Genomic DNA, 21,134 nt, shown 5'->3' with positions numbered 1-21,134 from the left:
TCTAACAATTGAAGTGTCTTAATTATTGATCAAATATCCGGCAGTGCCCTAATCTCACAGTATTAAAACCCCTTCATTTGGAACTTCTTTTACCAACCAAATATAAAACCCACATTTCGACCCACAAGCATCTCAAGCACTGCTGCTACTTCTCTTTCCCACATAAGATGGCCAAACTTCAACAAAATCTAGTGCAAGGTTTAGCGAAACCCTACAAATCCAGAGAATATTATCCTCACAAAGCTAAAGGGATATCCATCTTGGCTTTTTTCTTCTCTATACTAATTTACATTTGCATCTTCTATATCTTCAACATCTCCCTCTCAACTGTCTTCAGCAACTCCAAGTTCTGGTTTGCCATATCCAACACCCTCATCCTCATTATTGCCGTCGACTGTGGCGCATTCTCTTCGGCCTGCAAAGACCAACAAGACCATTTTTACCAAGAGTACATGATGCAAAGCCAAGCAGCTCGTAGTGCTTCCTCATTTGTTTCCCAATACCCTCAAATTGTCAACAAAAGCAGTCCCAAGCAATTAGAGGCGGGAAACAATAGGAAAACAAAGAATGAAGAAGTACTCCTCGTACCTCAAAATACAGAAATCGTCCAAGAAAAGAGGGTAGTCCACGTGTCGAAGGGCGATAATGATCAGAATAAAAGTGGTAGCACTGGAAAGGAAAATGTTCGGGAAAAAACTTATCGGCGAAGTAAGTCTGAGAAAGCGAAAAGAGGAGTGATCATCAATGAGAGGAAGAACACTCCAAGGAGGTCAGAGACGACTTATCAGAAGCACAAACCAACTGCTGATGAAGACAATGAATTTTCGACCATGTCTAACGAAGAACTAAACAAAAGAGCCGAAGAGTTTATTCAGAGGTTTAACAGACAAATTAGGCTTCAATCAACAGCTACAACCTTCCCTTAAATCTAGAAATTATAGTTCCATACATATATATATATCAAAGAGAGTTAAGTAGAGATCTTCCATAATTTTGATGCCTTCTTTCTTCAACTTTTTTTTTTTCTTTTTCGTTCATCTGTCAATAATATGTAAATGCTTTGGACTTTTAGTTTAGTATGAATATATATATATATGTTGTACCAATGTGTATCTAGCTATTCATAATTAAGAATTTTCCTTTTTCCTTGAATTCCTTCTTAGTATATTTGTCCCATACTTATATTGTCATTTTAATGCACTTTAGAAACATCTGACCACTTCTTTAATGCTTCATAAGCAAGAAACCAGAAGGGTACGTATATATGTACATATGTAGAGGTGACAAATCAACACATTGAGTTGTTAAATGCGCATCCGATAAGACCCACTTAATTTGGTATCACTATAATATAAGGGTGAAATTGGTGGTGTTGATGATGATATGAGGTGAATTCAAACTAAATGTTAACAAACCGATAGGTTGATTGCCACCTCTATATGTACGTACCATATAAGATGTAGGGTTGTTGAATTCTTTCTTGTGTCTATCTTCAAAATTAAAAATTGTTTCTTGTAATGCTGAGAAAGTTAGGGTGGGTTAGTTCACTCGAAAAATAGATACATAAATGGGAGGGAGAGACGGAGGCCATAGCTAATTAACTCGAGAGAGTAAACCAAGAAACAGATCTAACCAACGTTTTTTTTGTTTGGTTGATAACGACGGAGAAGCTGAATCTATTTTATTAGGGTGGATGAACGTGGACGTGTGAGTTGTTGCTTTCACAGAAGGTGCTAATTAACTGGCCATCTTCTACAAATGATTGCAACTTTTTGCAATCCACAAAGATGATTCTTCCTGTATTGCTACTTGCTTAATTGGTATCTCATTTGCAACTTTGTTACCAATTTCAAGGGCATATTCTACGAAGACGAGGAATTGTGTAGTTGAAATTTTACAAGTCCGATAGTGAAATATGTTGTAATACTACATATTTTTTTGGGTGATGCTATTTACACACCTTTTTTTTTCTCTTCCACATATCTCTCAATTTTCGGCCGTCAAATTCAATTAATTGAAGATGATCAATGGATAAAAATTAACAAGGAGTGTGTGAAAGGTAAAAATGAGCGTGTGGATAGCACCATCCATATTGTATATCCTTATATTTCATTGTCCTCCATAATTTTTTTTTTAATAGAGTTACGGTGTTAGTTGGTTAAATAGTTAGTTATTAGAGGGGAGGAGAAACGATGAGGAATGAACCCACACTAGGGTGCATAAGCATAATTGCTTTTCGTCACTGCGGTAAATCGTCATCTACCAGTGCTCTGTAAATCTTGTTCGTAATTATAAGAGAGAATCTGCTCTATGTATATATAGTGGGAAAAAAGATCATATCTATTGTTTCGTACCTTTTTACTTTTATCTATCTCATCACACATGACCACCCATGAAACGATAAAAACTCATAATTGATATGATTAGTCTTACGTTTCATGAAGTTTTGCCATGATATATAAGATCATTAACTAATCAGTTTGTCGCTAGACAATGACTAAAGCATCAATCAAAGCTTAACAATGACATAAAGCATCAAAGCAAATCAGATCTCATCTTTCCGACCATGCACGAACGTCGGAAGAGAAGAAAAGACAGATTGCATTACTCCAAAAATGTCAGTCCCCATCTCCATTTGGTTCAGGAGAACTCCTTTTCATAGTCGAATCCCTTTCTTGTTGTAATTTTTATTTAGCTTTAGTTACAACCTTAATATTGTTCAAGTTTTTAGATGTACACTTCAGCTTCTGTAATTTTCAAGTTAATTATTTGGACAAGTGAAGGTAGCCACAAATCAAAAAGTGTGGCGAAAAAAATAGACTCAACCATGGAAGCAATCAACACGTAGTGCCCAATCTTATATGCACTTTAGCACACCACTTTTGGACCCTTTTTTAACTTAATTACTAAAAATATTAGTATTAGGGAGAAACCATAAGAACCAAATTCATTTTAAAAATTTAAGAAATTTGAGAAATTCGAGAGAATTGGAGAGATTTCATAGTGTATTTTAAGCATTCACAAATTCTACTTCTCCCTCTGAGAATTTGAGGGAATTCACTCCAAATTTTACATAAAATCTCTAGAAACCAATTAAACTCCATTTAAATCCATAAATTTATAAACAATCTTGCTCTCCTAAGGTTCTTATTTTTAGGACTTATGATGACCAAATGTATATTAGCCACAAAATTATATTAGTTTAGATTCAAAAGCTTAAAATATTTGACAACTTAATAAAGTAAAACCAACTTAAAATCCATACACTATTAGAAAACCCATTTTCTTGTTTTGCTTTATTAAGTTGTCAAATATTTTAAGACTTTGTATCTAAACTAATATAATTTTGTAGTTAATATGCACTTGGTTATCAAAAATCCTGAAGATGAGAACCTTAGGAGAACAAGACTAAATTTCATTAGTTCGTTAAATTCTTCAAAATTCTAATTGAATAACACTCAAACTTTAATTACAAAAAAAAAAAAAAAAAAAAAAACCATTTAAGAGTAGGCCCAAATTGAGTAGATTGAAATTTGGTTTAAGGGATATGGTACAAAAGCCCATTGAAAAACAAAAGCAGATTCAAGTTCCATTTTATAGGTAAATAAATCTCAAAATTCAGTTAAATTCCCGGGAAAGAAAAAGAAGAACGGTCAACCGTCATTCTTCTTCTTCCTCAAACCCTTCACACAATTCACAGAAGAACAAAATTCTCACAAGGAGAAGATCCATAGTGCTTGCCCCAAGCCTTGTGCGGCTTCCTTGCTCCATTTCTATGACCCCATTTCCCCACACCTTCATCTCGCCTTGCACTTGCTCTGCAACAAGATGATGAGCTTCTGCAAGACGAAGACCGCGCCGTCAATCTCTTCCAGGTCTCACACTCTCTCTCACTGTCTCTAAATTCACAATTTTTTTTTGTGTGACTTTTTTTTCCATTGAATTGAATGTAGGTCTTAGAATTGAGATATATTATGTTAATTTTGCTAACTTGATCTTACCCATTTGGTTGTTTATGTGGTTAGTTGAGAAAAGATAAGAACTTGGATGGTGAGAGAAGCTTTTTTCAAGGGAATTGTTGATATTATGCAGAAACTGGAGCTGGGTCACTGGAAAACTTTTCTAATAATTTTTTGATCAATCTGCGGCTCAAAATTCCTAACTTTTTACACCTCGAATGCACCTTTTTAACAATACAATCATTCAACCTTAATTTTTTGTGACCCATGTGGCTTCTGATGTGATTAATTGGGAGTGTTTGATGGCTAAGTATCTGAAATCAGTTCAAAATCCTTACGAATTTGTTGCCCGGATCTCTGGGATTTGCTTGGGGCGGGTCTTGTGGTTGTTTGTGTATGAGTTTTGTGCTCAGAAGACTTTATTCAAAATGTGGAACAATCAAGTTACAGATAAACTAGAAATCCACACTGATGAACCACCTGTGCATAAAATTCAGATGGTTTCGGAAACCCCTTCCTTCTTAGAGTTGCTCCCAAACAAATCAAACTCTTATGGTTTATAGTCATTGCTTCTCAAAACCGCTTCCGTGTAAACCAAACTCTATGTTATGTTTCTAGGTGCATATGTTATTAAAGTTACCTCGATGAATTGTTATTTTGTCGTTGTAAGATTTTCAGAGAACTTAGTAACCTCATCTCAATGAACTGGTGATTTCAAACATATGGTTTCTTTTTTCTCATTCTTCACCATTTGTAAAGTGTTTTTGCAGGAAACTTCTCCATCAGTTGTACTCAGGAAGAAAACACAATCTACAAACTTGTATAGGCTTAGTTTTGCTAAGATTATTGCACCAATGACGTAGCAGTTTTTATATGCATCTGCAGCTGTGCCTTAATTTCGATGCCGTAAAGACAGATTTTCTTGTAAACTGTAAGTTTGAGATATCTATTGGTTTGCATCTTCTCCCAGATCATTACCGTGTTCCTAAACTCAGTTAATCCGTTGTGCCTCCGGGTCACAAATTACCATGTTACAGCTAAATTGGCTGCAGATCAAAGCGGATTACAGCGTTGTAAGGTTTTGCCCTTTTATTAGATCTAAAAGCATTGTCCTATACATACGTTCTTGTTCTGAATGTTATTGAATGGTTTATTTCGGAGTTCAAGTCATTTCGTTTGAGTTTCAAAGTTTCTTTGGTGCCCTTCTTGATAGGTTTACCTTGCGGACGCAAGAGGCAATGGTTTTCACAGTGAAGGAAAGGTTGTTGGTGTAGATCCAACCTACGATCTAGCTGCTCTTAAGGTGTTTATTTTCGTTCATGGACGATAGATGATCATTGACAGCTTATGTTTCCGTTTTATTTTCGGTTGCTTTTGCTCTTTTAGTGTTTTGCACATGTAAATTCCAGGTTTACAGCCTTATATGGTGGAATTTTTGCAGGGAATTCATGAGGGCCGTTGATTGATTTGTATGGTGTTAACACAGCAACTTTCACTCGCAACGTTAAGAGAACTAGAATCAAACTAGGAAGAGAACTAGAATCAAAGTGGCATTGCCCGAAAGCGGGAACTTGTTCTTAGTTAAGACTTTTGAATGCTTGTATACTCTCTCTTCATATCGCAAATGTACCATATCGGATTGTATATGAAACACCATACCGCGGCAGATTTTGATCAAAACTTACCGTTGTACGTATTCATCATATTCAGATTTCTATGAGAAACAATGTGCATAACATTTCACAGAACGTGTGATAAATCACAAGACATTAGCACATCAGATATCTCAAATGTGAAAAGAAAGCTTCGTGCCAAATCTGTTCAAGAAACTCTTCGATGAACGAAAACATCGATCTTCGAAAGAAAATCGAATTCATTCATGGGTAGCCACACACACACAATGCAAGTTCTAAGCAAATTGACATGAATACAAAACAGTTTCTATGATTCATAGAACCGAACACTTACCTGCAGATTCGAATAAGAGTAGTTTCGAATATCGTCTTGTCAAAACAATGAATGCAAAACATCCCAATACAAAACACTATTTTATAAATTGTTATGGTTCTAGAACGAAAGCAGAGACAACTGTTCTTCAACAGAGCAACCAACGTGACAAGAAGCACGGCAAGAAGAAGGGATTAGAATGAGACCGAGGCAGCGCTGCTCCATCGGAGACGGCGAGGACCGCCGGGTGCTCCGATACTCCACCGCATCCTGAAGAATGATGTTGCCTTGTTTGTCGATGCAGTGAAAGGTCCCCAGGAAAAACCGGCCGTCCCTTATCCCAACTAGCATTCGCCGGAACAGAAGCTTCCTGGCGCGGTTCACGGCCGCCGGCTCCGAACCATCTGAGCTCGCCGCCTGAATCAGCGTTTCCGCCGCTTCTTGTTCCATGTTCGGGGTTCCGGGTTTAGAAAGATCGGATTCGAATCGGCCACTGCTGTTGGGGAAAAGAAGGAGAAAGATGATAGTTGAAAAAAAGGATATTTGGGGCAAATGCAATATAAAATAAAACCTCAAAAAAGTTTGAGGCAATTTTAAATTTGCCCCTTGAATTATAGTGATTGGTCCATTTTCGTCCTCAAATTTGTTATCAAACCAAGTTAGTTTTAACTTTAAAAGAACGTTTCATACACGGTCGGTTACAAAAATCAACATAACCACAGCGAGTGTAATTTAACTTTGTCAACGAAGAAATATATACATAATTTTTTTTCAAAAGGGACCAGTTGGTGGTTTCGTCATGACAATCCACCTTTAAAAGGGCCGGAAAGACTGACATAAGCATTTCCGTCTCTCCTTAACCATTATTGTGTGATTCACCAACACCATGAATTAAACTCAAGACGTGTTACATGGAATATGGGCTTGTACTTTTTTGATCGGCTTTTATTCGGTTACTTTTGTTCCATTTAATTTAGTTAATTTAGTAGTTTTAGTTGATACAAAGTTTAAGAGAATATTTTTGCTCACCACTCTCAATTTATCGCTGATAAATTTTAAATTTTGAGATCTGTATAATAGATAAACACAAATCTTAAATTTAAACTTATTTAACGTTGATAAATAGGTAGTGAGTGTTACTACCACTCAATAGTAGTAAGCAAAAGTGCACCCAAAAATTTGATGAATATAAAGTATCCAAAAAAATTTCTCCTTTTAAGAGTGATGCTCACCTAAGGTCCTCATTTTAAGGACCTGTAAGGATTCATTTTATTATGGTCGTTAGATTTAGTCAATCGTTCCATTTTTATTAATCACTCTTACACGAATTTTTTTTTACCCGACAATCCGTTTCAAACAACTTCATCTTCCTTGTCCTGCCATCTCTTTCTCGAGCGGTGTTTAAAATAACAATTTTGGTGGAAATATCGAAATATCAATGTGGAAGTTTGTGGAAATATCGATAGCAGTAACTTTCGAGGAAATGATGAAAATTTAAAATGAAACTTTAGAGAGTGTCAACCACTAATTTAAACTTCACTTCACTTCTCTTTTCATATCTGTCTCTAATTTTTTCGATATTTCCATCGCTCTCGAGTCCCTCCTTCCTTGAAAATTACTCAAAATTATGAGCAACTTAATGGGGAATCCAAAGATCCAATGGGCTTAACTGTTCTGCCTATTTTTATCTTGGGTTTGGGCCCAATTGGATCCAGAAAGCAGCAATTATAATAATAAAAAGATGACGAACTAACTGTTCCTTCCTACGTCACATATCAGACTGCAAACCAAGGAACTCGACGACCGCTTCCGATAGTTTCTGAAGCTCCCCGTATTTCAACAGGTGAGTTTTCGACGAAGGTTTTACCCATTCGATCAGAAGCTTTGATTCTCTGATTTTCTGCAAAGTTTATTCCTTTCCGCTGCAAATAAACCCTACTTTGTCAATCGAAGAAAACCCAATTTTTTTTTCTGTTTCTTTTGGTACAAAGATTGTCAAGGGGAAGGCAATCCAATATAATTTCAATCAAATTTTGTTCTTTCTTTTATCTGCTTATTGATTTTCAGTTGTAATTTAGGTGAGTGCCCAGTTTTTGAATTTTTATTATTATTTTGGTGTGGTTTAGGAGGAAAAACCAATCCAGAGGAACAATGGGGGAGACGGGTAAGCGGTATCGGTCGCAGAGAGACCATGATGGGGGAAACAAGAACCAAAAGAGACGATTCAATGACCGAGACGAAAAGGGTAGTGATGATTTGGTGGTTTATAGGATTCTATGCCCTGATGGGGTTATTGGGAGTGTTATTGGCAAGAGTGGGAAAGTCATCAACTCGATTCGTCAAGATACTAGAGCGAAAATCAAGGTTGTGGACCCATTTCCGGGTGCAAAAGAGAGGGTAATAACTATTTATAGCTATGTTAAGGATAAGGAAGAGGTTGAGGTTGATGATGAGTTCAATGATATGGAGCCTTTGTGTGCTGCCCAGGATGCTCTTCTTAGAGTTCATTCTGCAATTTCGAATGCATTGGCTAGTGTTGGGGATTCAGATAAGAGACGGAGGGATAGTAGGGAAGACTGCCAAATTCTTGTTCCTTCTAGCCAGTCTGCAAATATTATTGGTAAGGCGGGGTCGACTATAAAGAAACTGAGAAGCAAGACGAGGACCAACATTAAGATTGTTGCAAAAGATGCCACTGATCCAACACATTCTTGCGCTATGGACTTTGACAATTTTCTTATGGTTAGTATTTGTTATTAAATAAGAATAATTCCTCAATGTTTTGCTTGTGCAATTAGGCATTTTAATTCCTGTTTTCAAAGACGCCCAGTCAGTACAGTAGCTCTTTAGTTCATATTTGCTGCCTTGCCTTGGTTTAGAATTGTTTTCATATTTCTTGTGTTTATGAATTATTTTGGGTATACTACACTCTCATAGTAGCATGCAATAGTCGGAGTGAATAGTCTTTTCTACACCGTGTTAGAAAATTTTAATATGAAGTTCCTCAACTGGTGTGCTAAATGGACCTTCTTTGTGCATAAAATGTAATATGTTTACACACTTGCAAATTTTGCTCCAGATGTTTCACTTTTCTGTTTAGTTAACTTCTTATCCAGTAATATTTTTCTGTAAGAGTTCATTTCCCTTTGCAAACAGATAAATGGAGAATCAGAAGCAGTTAAAAAAGCATTGTTTGCAGTTTCTGCAATTATGTACAAGTTTGCCCCTAAGGAAGAGATTTCTCTTGAGACATCGGTACCAGAGGCCCTGCCAAGTATAATTATCCCATCAGATGTCCCTATTTATCAATCAGGTGGACTATATCAAAGTGGAGATCCTATTGTCTCTTCTAGAGCTGTACCTCCAATCATAGGTGCTACATCTTTACAGGATCTTCAGGGTTACACGGATAAAGGGAACACATGGCCCATGTACTCATCTGCCCTTCCTTTAGTTTCTGGTTTCGGTGTTGCCTCTCGATCTGAGGAGTTAATTGTGCGAGTATTGTGTCCCTTTGACAAGATTGGTCGTGTAATTGGCAAGGGTGGGGGCACCATTAAAAGCATAAGGCAGGTGAGTGGTGCTCGTATAGAGGTTGATGATACCAAGGACCGTGATGAGTGTATAATCAGTGTTACTGCAACAGAGGTATGACCATGATAATATACTATTATTATTACTGCAATGGAAGTATGACTGCGATGGTATTCTTATTCTTTATGTTTTGGTAGATTTATAAAGAACAAAATTTGGGAAGAGCTCGGTATAAATGCATTTTCCACTAAGGGTTCAGTATTTCTATTTTTGTTTTGTTATGCGTCTGCATAGTATTTTGCAGGATTAACCTGGAATATTCTATCAAATTTTTGCTGTTGTTGCTGGTTTTGTGCAGACGTCAACAATTCCAGGATCTTTCTCTGAGCATGAGCTCATGTTTATTAACCGTTAGACTGTCAAAAATATAGATTTTATTGTGAGAAAGACTCATTATAATACATTCCTCAACTTTTAAAAGTTAAATATCAACATTGTGTTGGGTGATTAAATTGTGAATAATCTGAACTGGTATTTTTCTACGGGGCTCACAACAGTGCTTGGCATTCATCTTCTTGGACATGTTGATCATGTTGGGTTTCTTTTTTGGCAGTCACCTGATGATCTAAAATCCATGGCAGTGGAAGCTGTTCTTTTGCTGCAAGAGAAGATAAATGATGAAGATGATGACTCTGTTTCAATTCGGCTTCTTGTTCCATCTAAATTTATTGGTTGTATTATTGGAAAAAGTGGTTCGATTATAAATGAAATCCGAAAAAGAACAAAAGCTGACATCCGTATTTCAAAAGCTGATAAGCCTAGGGGTGCTGATGCTAATGAACTTGTTGAGGTTGGTTCTACATAAATCTTCAACCTTTGCGATTCAATTTTTCCTTGTTGATCACCTCTTTATCAATTCTTTTTTCCTAATATAGGTGGCAGGAGATCCCAGTAGTTTGAGGGATGCGCTTATTCAGATTGTTCTAAGACTCAGAGACGATGTCTTGAAAGATAGAGATGATGGTCTTAACACCTCTGGTGGTGCTGAATCCATGTACTCGGGTGGCCCTGCTCTCTCAATGCCATCTGTCCTGCCTTCTGTCCCCCCAGTTTCTTCGATGCGTTATGATCAGAGGGCTGAAAGTGGAAGTGGCTTAGGCCTGCTTTCTTCTGGTAGCCTCTATGGATATGGATCTGTGTCGGTATGTCCATTTAACTAAGTTATTTGTAGCTGAATAAACTCATAAATAAACCTCTGCTAGTACTTGATATATGTTTTCTTTTCTTTGAGATGGGAGAAAATGGCTATGGATCCATGTCTTCGTATTCATCCAAGCTATATGGAGGGTCAGCGTATGTAGTTTCTTCTACCTTGTTTTGAAGCTTTTCTAGTTCAGTTTCTATTCATCCTCAAATTGTTTTTCAATAACATTATGCAGGTTGCCACCCCCTTCAACACTTGAGATGCTAGTTCCAGCGAATGCATTGGGTAAAGTGATGGGCAAAGGCGGGGCAAATATAGCCAATATCCGGAAGGTGGGATGACCTTTCCTTTTGGATCTGTATCTACTGGTTGGTTATTGTGTAGAGATGTCAACACGAAAAATCTAGCTAGCTTCTGCCTAATCATGTAGGCTTTGTTTGTTTGAATGTCATTATCATTCATATTTGTGTATTTTCCAGATATCGGGAGCAATGGTAGAGATCTCTGAGTCCAAATCTTCCCGGGGTGATCGTGTTGCACATATATCTGGCACACCTGAACAGAAGCGTACGGCAGAGAACTTGATTCAGGCATTTATAATGGCCCCCTAACTTTCCAGGCTGATTCTTGCTGTTTAAAGGTGAATAGTCCTTTAAGCTAATATATGTCTGGTGCTTACAACAAAGAATCTTGGACATCTCTCCCTCATGTTTCCTCTCCTAGTTCTTTAGGTTTGATTCTGGGAAAGGCTTCTTCTCTAGGCTTATTCAACTCGACTCTTCCTGATTCTCCCACTAAAGCTGGTATTGAGACTGCCAAAAGGATTCGCTGCAGGGTTTATGCTTTAGGCATGTAGGCCCCATCTTTGTCGCCGAATCTATTCTTTATCTGCAATATTAATTCCTTTCTTTCCTGTCGCGTCGCTTCATCTAGTCTGATCTTTACTAGTATGGAATTCATCTAATTTTCGGTATTGTCACACTCTATATTTTATAAATTGATGTTCTGGCCAGAAGATTATTCAGTAATGACCATAATTTTCAATCTTATAGTATATGCTTGTTATTTCTCTGGTCATTGAACTCTTGCTCTCAGCTTCTTGCTTGAAGCATCTTCTAAATCAGTTGTGTGAGTGAAATGCTATTCGTAATGATCTCTTCTTTGTGCTGTTCTCCTTAACTGAAATGCACTTTGCAGACGGAGAGGAATCACTTTCTGCAATTAGATAAACCACAGGGAATCTTTTTGCTTCTTTATTCTCTATCTTCTGTCTTCATCTAGGTTATCTGAAACGTCACCGAAGAATCAAAATTTTGAAATCACTGTATATATTAAATACTAATTGATCTTTTGGCTCGTTTTTGGTTCCATCCTCCACCATAGTTAAAGTAAATCTCACAACATTTCTCTAATATTAATCCGTGTGCCCCACACAAAAAACTCTCAGGGAGGCATTTTGTAAATTGACCTCCTGGGACTCCTTAATACGCTTGTTTAGTTTCATGATATCGTTGGATAAAAGTTAAGATTCACAACTATGGGGCTCTCTTTTTGACACTTAGAATTCATTGTATCCTCTTGATGGCAATGGTTTCGAACAGCTATAGGATTTTGGAATTCCCATTTTAATCTAATCCATGAGTGAGCTACTGTGCTTCTAGCACCGCTTACTCTCTTTTCTCAAATTCAACTAAGCTAGGTATTCAGTATCAGTAAACACCGATAACAGATAATCTTCGGTATCTTCATTGATCATATTAGACTTGTAAGCAGACTCTTTACCAATATTATCCCCTCATGGATCAAACTACTCGCTTATTGAGATACCATCTTCTGGTTCTGGTGCAGATTGAGTTAGCATCTTCTGGTTCTAGTTATTCATTGTGGTTCTAGTCGCATGCTCTCATTACCACCATGCCATTTTGATATGTCCTAATTGTTGTTGTAGTGGTTTAGCTTCAGTCGTTTACAATGCATAAGCTTCTAGTTTCATATAGACGAAGATATGGTACACAGAAATGTAACATTTAGGTGACTTCCTTCCTATAGATTACAATGGAACATTCATGTAGGTGTTTGCTGAATACTGATCTCATCAAAAAGCTCTTAGGTGCGTGCTAACGACCCGATCCTTTTCAGACTCTAGTTACTTCAGCTCCGTTTCTACTCTAGATTTTTGTCAAGCCACTCCCTTCTGAATACTTATTATCGAACACATTCTACTTTTGTCTCTTTGAACTTTAAGTATATTTCAAGTAGGTATTTCACCGGTGCTGGGGGCTTGTGTTGAATCAGTGGTATACCGTAGCTGTGGCCGCATTTTACAGGCTATTGATTGCTTGTGTACTGAAATTGATATGTGATGCTTCGAGATTGAGATTGAAGCCACCGGAAGGTGGCGGAGGATCGGTTTGATAGCTTGGGAAGGGGGGTTGTCAAATGTACACTGAGTATAACTTACATTTGTCTGTAAATGAAGATTTTGTTTGAGGTTTGCTTGTTGCTTGTGAATTTATGAGTGGAGTTGATGCTTTGTTCGTTTTGCAGCTAGTTTATACGAAAAACTTACATGATACGATACAGATGGAGAGTTGTTATTGACACTAGAAAAAAAGGCACATGCACCCGCTCTTGTTTTCTTCATTTTTTTGCACTCGGAAGTGTAGATGACATTTTGGAGTGCTAATAATAATTTAGTCAATTGACTCTCAGGAATCAAAAGCGTAGAGAAATTTGGAAAATTATGATGACAAAAAAGGGGGGGAAATTAGGAAAAAAATCTTGAAAAATGAGTGGAAAATTAAAACATATAATTTGTGTTGTGGCTGTCATATTAGATGGTTTTCTTATGGAGTTTGAGACCAATACTTGCATCCCACTCAGAAGAATTTCATCATTCACTTAAGTGATCTTAAAAATTTGTGGTGTTGGATAATTGCTTTCAGATGAGTGATTTAATTTATTTTACTATTCAAAGTTTGAAATTTAAACGTATTTAATGGAAATTAACTTCTAATTTTGTCCAAATTCAAGACATATGATAAATTACCAATTAAGTAAATTTCAATCCTAAGAGATAAATTGGCATCTGATTTGTACTATAAGTCTCTCGCAATAAGTTTGAGTGAGTGTGATATTTATATGTAAGAATCAAACAAACTGAGTTTGATACTTATATAGGGTACAATACTACTACAATGTGAGTTCAATAACTTGAGTTATGCTATACAAAAGTTGGTATAAGTATTTCATGGGTTTAATATATTGAACTCATGATATCACACTCAAAAGTTCCAATTCAATGTACAAGTGTGACTGCCATATAAGTTCAATGGTATCTCACTTTTTTCGAGCTACCATGGAAGTCCTAACTTATCTAATAGAATAGAACCAACAAAACGAGCGAAATGTAAATTAGATATAGAGTAATGTTAAAAAGATGATCTACTTGAATTATATTTTGTAAACCACATAATATGACGGTTGATTATTCTTCAAATAAGTGAAATGCCTTTGTGAATCTTCACACTTTCAAAAGAGTGGACTGTCATCCATTGATCTTTTTTTTTTTTTTTTTTTTTAAATTCAATCATCGACATGTGATTTAATAACAGAAAACTTTAACGAAAAACTTTCTGCACTATTCACTCTATATTTTATTTTATTTTTTTCGTTAAAACTAAAAAATTTAAAACTATTTTCATTAGTTTTATTCTAAAAATATCCTCTCTTACATTTTAATTAGATACGATAACATGTGACGTGAGTAGTACTGTTTTCGGATCGAAGATGTCAAAACGCCCAAAAAAAGAAAGCGAGTGAACATATTCTCCCATTCTTCCATAATTTTATCCGAAACAATTTGGAAAGTTGATATTTTTATGGCAGCTAACAAATAACGAGTGACGAGAAGAACATCGTCGTCGTCATCCATCAATGGCGAGCAGGAGATGTTTGCAGCGTGCTCTGAGCACATCGGGCTTGAAGAAGAGAGTGATTAGGAGGAGCTTCGCTGCTGTCCCTCAAGCCAGCTCCCCTTCATCTTCGCAGGAGCTCATCAACTCTGAATATCAATACAGCGCCCACAAGTCATCTCTCTCTCTCTCTCTCTCTCTCTAAAATCTTCATGTCTCATCCAAAATTTCTCATTTCTGCTGCTTTTTCCATTCTTCTTCATGTTCTGCCGTCTGGGTTCTCTGCTTGTTTCCATCTAATTCCTTATCTGTGGGTTATGAATGCAGTTCTAATTATATAAATTGGGTTTTGTATATAATTTCTTATTGTTTTGAGTTTAGTGTGATTAAATTCTTCGGATCTCCTGCACTTTCTGAGCCTGCGTTGATTGATCCGAGCCCACTTTCCATTTTTTTCTTTCTGGTGTGACTTTTAATTGTGATAATCATGGATGAACTGTATAAAATGAGGAATACTGGGATTGTCTGCACATTCAATTTCAACTAATTCTGTGTGTTTGGCTGTGCATTTCGCCTGTAACGAGCCTCCGGAAAAGCTAACTGTGTTAAATAATTGATTACAATTGTAAAGTCTCCTCCTTTTTTGATCGGTTTGAATAACTACAATGCTGAAGTCTCCTCCTCCTTTTCAGTTACCACCCAATTCCCATTGTGTTTTCGCAATCAAAAGGATCATGTATACAGGATCCAGAGGGAAACAGATATCTGGACTTTCTTTCAGCTTACTCTGCTGTTAATCAGGTATAAAATGTAAGTCAATACGTTACAGCACTCGTGCACGCCAGCACGAACGTGCACACACGCTTGCACATACAATGTGCACGCCCTCACGAACGTGCACACACGCTTGCACATACAATATGCATACATATTTGTAACTAGCCTATAATTGAAACTGCCTTATCTGCTTTCTGCACCAGATGACATGAATTTTATTTTCCATTCGAATTACAAAATGGAAAATCCACTACAATGATGTTCCTTTTTCATGCATTATGTTCTCCTTTTTAATCAATTATTAATGTGGCACTGGCTTGTTTCTTTAAATCCGAGTAAATTTGAAGCAAGTGAAGAAGCTTGTTCATATAAGAAACACCAATTCTTGAAGAAGATATATAGTGAATAACATTTTTTTTCTCATTATTTAATGGAATTTCCTGCTGTAGGGACATTGCCATCCAAAAATCATCAAGGCATTACAAGAACAGGCAGAAAGGCTCACCCTTAGTTCTCGGGCTTTCTATAATGATAGATTTCCAAGATTTGCCGAGTATCTAACAAGCATGTTTGGCTATGACATGGTGCTGCCTATGAACACTGGTGCCGAAGCTGTGGAAACAGCTTTAAAGGTGGCAAGGAAATGGGGTCATGAGAAGAAAAAAATTCCAAAAGATGAGGTAGAATTCAATGAGATGTATCTCGTATTTTACTATTTTTACATAATCTTATTAGTTTTAGTTTGCCTTTTCTTGGGGTACTTCTGATTGTTGCACTCACCTGAATATGTATGCATGATTTATGTATCTTATAGAACCACGTAATCTAGGGAATTAGATCACACCTCAAAACAAGTTAGAACGCAGATATTCTGACTTAGAAGCCTGATTTGTATGTACCTATTATTCTCCAACACTTTTCAAATCGTTTTATTTAGAATTGTGCCATTCTAGTTCGGCGACTTGAACATTAGTAGGACAAGGGCAAGGTTATTGTTTCAGTTATGTCCCTAACTCAACTAAGCCATACACAGGCTATTATTGTCTCGTGTTGTGGCTGCTTCCATGGTCGTACTTTGGCAGTCATCTCCATGAGCTGTGACAATGAAGCAACCCGTGGCTTTGGACCCTTGTTGCCTGGACATCTTAAAGTTGATTTTGGTGATGCAATTGGCCTTGAAAAAGTTTTTAAAGGTTTGATAACAGTTTTTGTCTGTTTAAGAATGTGTAGAGCTTGTTCGATATGTACTCCACCCATCAACTTAAAAGATCACATCCATTTAAACCATCATATAGCTTGCACATTTTTAATATTTATTTACCAGATTTGTGTATTAAAATTGAACTGACAAATTTTTTTTTGTTATGGAGTGCAGAGAATGGAGACCGCACAGCTGGATTTCTCTTTGAACCCATTCAAGGAGAGGCTGGGGTATGTGTTTTTCGCAATTCAATATTTGATTGATTAACACTCTTCAATAGAAATGTGACCGACATGTATACAGTTGTTGGATGTAGGATTCTAACACGTGTTCTAAAATTTAAACAATAAATTCCATCTTCAATCAGTTCTTTTGAGAAAAATTGTATGTTGTGATCACAGGTTATAATTCCTCCAGATGGTTATTTGAAAACTGTTAGAGATCTATGCTCGAAATATAATGTTTTAATGATTGCTGATGAAATACAATCTGGTTTAGCACGGTCAGGAAAAATGCTTGCTGTTGATTGGGAAGAAGTTCGCCCGGATGTAGTGGTGAGTTTTTTTTAAGTATTGGGAAGAAGTTCGCCTAGCTCTGAACCATGTTTCTTCTTAATCTAAAACTTTGACAATCTGTTCTTAAAAATATGGAAGCTGTTTTGTCTTCATGATTCGTGCGGTGCAGACTGTGCAGTTTTGTTTATAATTATACCGGATGCTTAACCAAGACTTTATGGATTTTATTCAGATACTAGGAAAAGCATTGGGTGGTGGAGTGATACCTGTAAGTGCGGTGCTTGCAGACAAAGACGTAATGCTTTGTATCCGACCGGGAGAGCATGGAAGGTTTGCTGGCTGCTTCCATCTATGATCTCTTCTAGTACTTTGAGTGTTCTTGTCGCCATATTCATGTTTTGTACCAGAAAAGTTCTTATACAATTCTTGGTAGCTTTTTCAGATAAGATTGACTCATGAGTAATTTGCATGACCATGCCTTAGAAACATGATTGCCATTTTCCGAGAGTTGTTTAATGGTTTCCGTAACTACTAATATTTTGTCATTCTTTCTCTCACTTGCTTGCCTTGGTTTTGGGCTTATATAATAGGGCTAACCTTACTATTAATTTGGGGTCATCTGCAGCACCTTTGGGGGTAATCCGTTGGCTAGTGCAGTTGCTGTTGCCTCACTAGATGTAATCAGACATGAGAGACTTGCTGAAAGGTATCAAATATAAACCCCTTCACTATCCTCGCTTTACGGCCTCATTATAAAATCATTGTAGAAATTATGTTTCTTGACTTTCAACTACCTATAGATCAGCTGAAATGGGACAAGAGCTTAGAAATCAGCTAGTCAAGATTCAGCAGCAATTCCCAAACTACATAAAGGAGGTTCGAGGAAGAGGTTTGTTCAACGCTGTGGAGCTCAATAGCAAGAATTTATCCCCTGTTTCTGCTTACGATATCTGCCTAAAGTTGAAGGAGAGAGGAGTTCTTGCCAAGCCAACACACGATACTATTATCCGATTGACTCCTCCACTCTCGATAAGGTAAATACAGGTGTTGATGATCAATCATGTTTTAATCCCATTGAAATTAAATACTTGATAAGCATAACTATGTTCCGGTGGTACCTTTTTCCTGCACTATGATCAGGAAAAAGGGATTTAATGAGAGGGTAATTTTTTTTATGGATGAGGCATGATGAACACAGACATGCATATACTTAAACGAGTAAGCAAAGTAGCATGTTTAAGAGATAAGTCCGGTCATTCGTTACATAGAGTTTAAAGGCTACGCTACTGTAACAGTTTTAGCATTGGCGAGTGTGGTCGTGGATTCAATTCAATCAGGTAGACTAGTACGTTCTATGTTACAAGCCAATATGTTGTATAAGATCTCTCCTGTGCCACAGAAATGACAGCATGTTTACCTGCAGTTAAAATAAAAGGTTTCAGGATATTTTCTATGTTCTAATCATATAACTTCGATGCGCTGTTTTCAGTTTGGAGGAAGTCCAAGAAGGATCAAAAGCACTTTCAGATGTTCTGGAACATGATCTACCAAAGATGCAGAAGGAAAAACCCGAGAACACATCTTCGACTGCTTCTAACATATGCGACCGTTGTGGGCGAAACTTGTATGATTCTACGCACAAAACTTGTATGATTCTACGCACAACGATCACTGAATCATATGTTCTGTGAATCCTGAAAATTTATCTTTGTCCTTCTCAAACTATATACTTTCTCAATAAAGTATTATTTGTCCAAATACCTAACCTCACGTGGATGATATGTAACTTCGATATAAAAGAAACATCATAGGTCTACGTTTTATTTTCTACGGCCCTAGTTTTTCACGGTATCATGACAGTTATATGGACTGTTTGGATGGGGAGAAATAACAGAATCTTATAAGAAATAGTAGATTTTCTACGTGCTTTCAGCGTCGTATTATTCTGTGGACATTTCCTAGAGTGTGATGTTTTTCCCTGTAATTTTCTGATTTTGTACTTTGAAGCAGACATGAACATAGCTTTGTTGGTATCGGTATTGTGCTTACTAGTTATTGTCAAACTTTTTGTTTGGAAGAGCATTAGCTGGAATTTCCTTGTGAAGTTTGTCTTTGCTCAAAGTTTAACCCAGCTTCCGTGATGAAATTTGTCTTCTCCTTTTCTGGGGAACGTACTCTGTTCTGGACTGGTGTGGCAAATCCTCCCCCTCGATCGAGGAAAACTTCTATGTCACGGGGATATATTCTCACATTCTCTGTCTTGGGTGTCACTTACCTTTTATCTTACTTATCACATTTTACGTGACACATATGACCGAGAGAGTTGGAATATATTCTCATTATAAGTAAGATAGTCGTCCTCTCACTGGATTAGACTCTACTACTAGGATTACAGTCTAATAATATTCATCTTCACTTGTAACGAGAGATCTTAAGTTCAAACTCTTGTGAACGGTGAGCTCGATATCTTACCTTTTTTGGTATTTTGTGCAGATTTTGTGATCACATTCACATGATATGTTTAGTCCTATGGTGTTGGTGTTGGTTTGGTGATGAGGGGGGAGTGGTTGTTAATTTACTTGCAATTATGTAGTGTGCGCTGGTTTCCACATGTGAGATGTCACGTGTTTACTTCTACATTATATCAATGAGGATCCTAGTATATATAACTTTCTCTTTAAATGAAGTTTATTTTAAAAATTTAAATAAAATTTTACAATCGTCTACTCTCAACTAACCAACTTTAACCTGCCAACATCCAAGGATACTCACAATGAGCATGAAAATCATCAAGGTGATGCCAAAGATCTTCCCTCACAGCATAATAAGCAGGACTTGCACAGATGGCAGTAACGATCGACTTCCTATGGGAGGTGCTTGAGACCAAAGCAGAAATCGATTGATTGGTGCGATCAACAATGCATAAATCAACCACATCTGCGTTTCAGGGAATCCAAAGTTCAAAGTAAAACAAAATATTTGATGAAAAAAAGGGTAAAAAAAATGTACTAGTTTCTTTTCTTTAGAATATTATTTTAATGCTCGTGACATGTATTTTTGCTTACATAAAATGAGAATGAAAATTGCGTTCAACATGGTGAGAAATTACCTTAATTCTTGACTTCCTCTATATTTTGTAATACATGTAAAATATAAAAAATATACGAGTTCCACATTAACCGATGTCAAGTAGCTACAAGATCATAAACCATATCATGAAGTAGTGCTAGTTTACCGCATTATGGTTCTTCTTTTCCTATTCTACGATTCAGAACTTTCTTATTTCAAGTGAGTAAACATATCGGGCTACGCTGAATAAAACAAATTTTCCTCCCAATGTTTTCTTTTATTTAGATGGGAATATTGCAAGCTTAAAAGTTTCTTTGTTTTATTGGTATTTGATAGGTAGGAGGGGACATGGTAGAGACACAATAATGCAATACTTTTGGTTGTTACGTAATTGTAAGGCAAGAGACAGCTTCTTAATGACTATATTAAATCAAATTAATGTAAACAGATCATGTTAACCCATGAGATTGCCCTAGGAAGCTTATTATAATTAGACTTAATTATTAATTAATAATTACTAATTAACAATAATATTAGTCTAATATATTTGCTAGGTGGACACATCACATAGTGAAGCTTAGCTGGATTTCATTAGCTTAGCTGTTTCGAATTCCATTAAAATTTCGATGTGCCCCAAAATACCAAGTGCACCTAAATATCTAGATATCAAATTGTCCAATTTCTATCGAATATCAAAACCATATCATGTGATGTTGTGGCCACCATTTTTGTTGAGATTTTTTTTTGCAAGCACTAGTCGATTAGTGGTGGTTGTGTTTTCTTTTTTTAATAACAAGCGATATATTAGAAGCGAACACACCACCTCAAACGCTATCAAATTCATATCGCAACATACTTTTCAAAATTTATCAAGCAAGTTCGTACTGGCCAATTCTTCGAACCCACCGGGAAACTTTCAAGGAGCTGCCAATTCTCCCAAAACTTTAATTTTAGCCAATTATTCTTTTTATAATTGACAAATTCCCCCACCCCTTAAATTTTGATTTTAGCTAA

At 36.6% G+C, this 21,134-nt stretch overlaps 4 protein-coding genes across 5 annotated transcripts; 3 read left to right on the top strand and 1 right to left on the bottom strand.

Annotated features, from left to right (window-relative positions):
• Positions 1 to 167: 167 nt before the first annotated feature.
• On the top strand, positions 168 to 926 carry LOC137728502 (uncharacterized). Its single transcript, XM_068467272.1, has one exon. The coding sequence runs from the start codon at positions 168 to 170 to the stop codon at positions 924 to 926; it is 759 nt and encodes a 252-aa protein (XP_068323373.1).
• Positions 927 to 5,798: 4,872 nt separating this feature from the next.
• Positions 5,799 to 6,460, bottom strand: LOC137729840 (uncharacterized). The gene has a single exon (XM_068468884.1). It carries the CDS (start codon positions 6,354 to 6,356, stop codon positions 6,027 to 6,029), a length of 330 nt encoding a protein of 109 aa, XP_068324985.1. The 5' UTR covers positions 6,357 to 6,460; the 3' UTR covers positions 5,799 to 6,026.
• Positions 6,461 to 7,679: 1,219 nt separating this feature from the next.
• LOC137729859 (KH domain-containing protein At4g18375-like) lies at positions 7,680 to 13,226 on the top strand. Of its 2 annotated transcripts, XM_068468907.1 has the most exons (9): positions 7,680 to 7,749; positions 8,033 to 8,648; positions 9,063 to 9,554; positions 10,054 to 10,290; positions 10,376 to 10,642; positions 10,732 to 10,793; positions 10,880 to 10,976; positions 11,124 to 11,284; positions 11,376 to 13,226. In XM_068468907.1, exons 2-8 carry the CDS (start codon positions 8,058 to 8,060, stop codon positions 11,253 to 11,255), a joined length of 1,878 nt encoding a protein of 625 aa, XP_068325008.1. In that variant the 5' UTR covers positions 7,680 to 7,749; positions 8,033 to 8,057; the 3' UTR covers positions 11,256 to 11,284; positions 11,376 to 13,226. The 2 variants fall into 2 exon arrangements, with proteins under 2 accessions (XP_068325008.1, XP_068325007.1); XM_068468906.1 differs by having other exon boundaries at positions 11,124 to 13,226.
• Positions 13,227 to 14,505: 1,279 nt separating this feature from the next.
• On the top strand, positions 14,506 to 19,175 carry LOC137729749 (ornithine aminotransferase, mitochondrial-like). The gene is made up of 10 exons (XM_068468768.1): positions 14,506 to 14,732; positions 15,251 to 15,359; positions 15,785 to 16,015; positions 16,369 to 16,528; positions 16,711 to 16,766; positions 16,938 to 17,090; positions 17,284 to 17,381; positions 17,677 to 17,757; positions 17,852 to 18,085; positions 18,541 to 19,175. The coding sequence occupies exons 1-10, from the start codon at positions 14,581 to 14,583 to the stop codon at positions 18,740 to 18,742; spliced, it is 1,476 nt and encodes a 491-aa protein (XP_068324869.1). The 5' UTR covers positions 14,506 to 14,580; the 3' UTR covers positions 18,743 to 19,175.
• Positions 19,176 to 21,134: the final 1,959 nt, after the last annotated feature.

The sequence above is a fragment of the Pyrus communis genome, chromosome 3 (assembly GCF_963583255.1).
Source record: "Pyrus communis chromosome 3, drPyrComm1.1, whole genome shotgun sequence".
In the NCBI taxonomy this organism is placed as follows: domain Eukaryota; kingdom Viridiplantae; phylum Streptophyta; class Magnoliopsida; order Rosales; family Rosaceae; genus Pyrus; species Pyrus communis.
This window is presented reverse-complemented; position numbering and strand designations above follow the sequence as displayed.

Excerpts from the sequence above, each read along its gene's own strand:
- LOC137729749 (XM_068468768.1), top strand. The coding sequence starts at position 14,581 with ATGGCGAGCAGGAGATGTTTGCAGCGTGCTCTGAGCACATCGGGCTTG. Across the intron at positions 16,529-16,710 it reads CCTTGAAAAAGTTTTTAAAG|AGAATGGAGACCGCACAGCT; the intron begins GTTTGATAACAG and ends TATGGAGTGCAG. Across the intron at positions 16,767-16,937 it reads CCATTCAAGGAGAGGCTGGG|GTTATAATTCCTCCAGATGG; the intron begins GTATGTGTTTTT and ends TTGTGATCACAG.
- LOC137729840 (XM_068468884.1), bottom strand. The coding sequence starts at position 6,356 with ATGGAACAAGAAGCGGCGGAAACGCTGATTCAGGCGGCGAGCTCAGAT.
- LOC137728502 (XM_068467272.1), top strand. The coding sequence starts at position 168 with ATGGCCAAACTTCAACAAAATCTAGTGCAAGGTTTAGCGAAACCCTAC.
- LOC137729859 (XM_068468907.1), top strand. The coding sequence starts at position 8,058 with ATGGGGGAGACGGGTAAGCGGTATCGGTCGCAGAGAGACCATGATGGG. Across the intron at positions 10,291-10,375 it reads ATGCTAATGAACTTGTTGAG|GTGGCAGGAGATCCCAGTAG; the intron begins GTTGGTTCTACA and ends TTCCTAATATAG. Across the intron at positions 10,643-10,731 it reads ATGGATATGGATCTGTGTCG|ATGGGAGAAAATGGCTATGG; the intron begins GTATGTCCATTT and ends CTTTTCTTTGAG.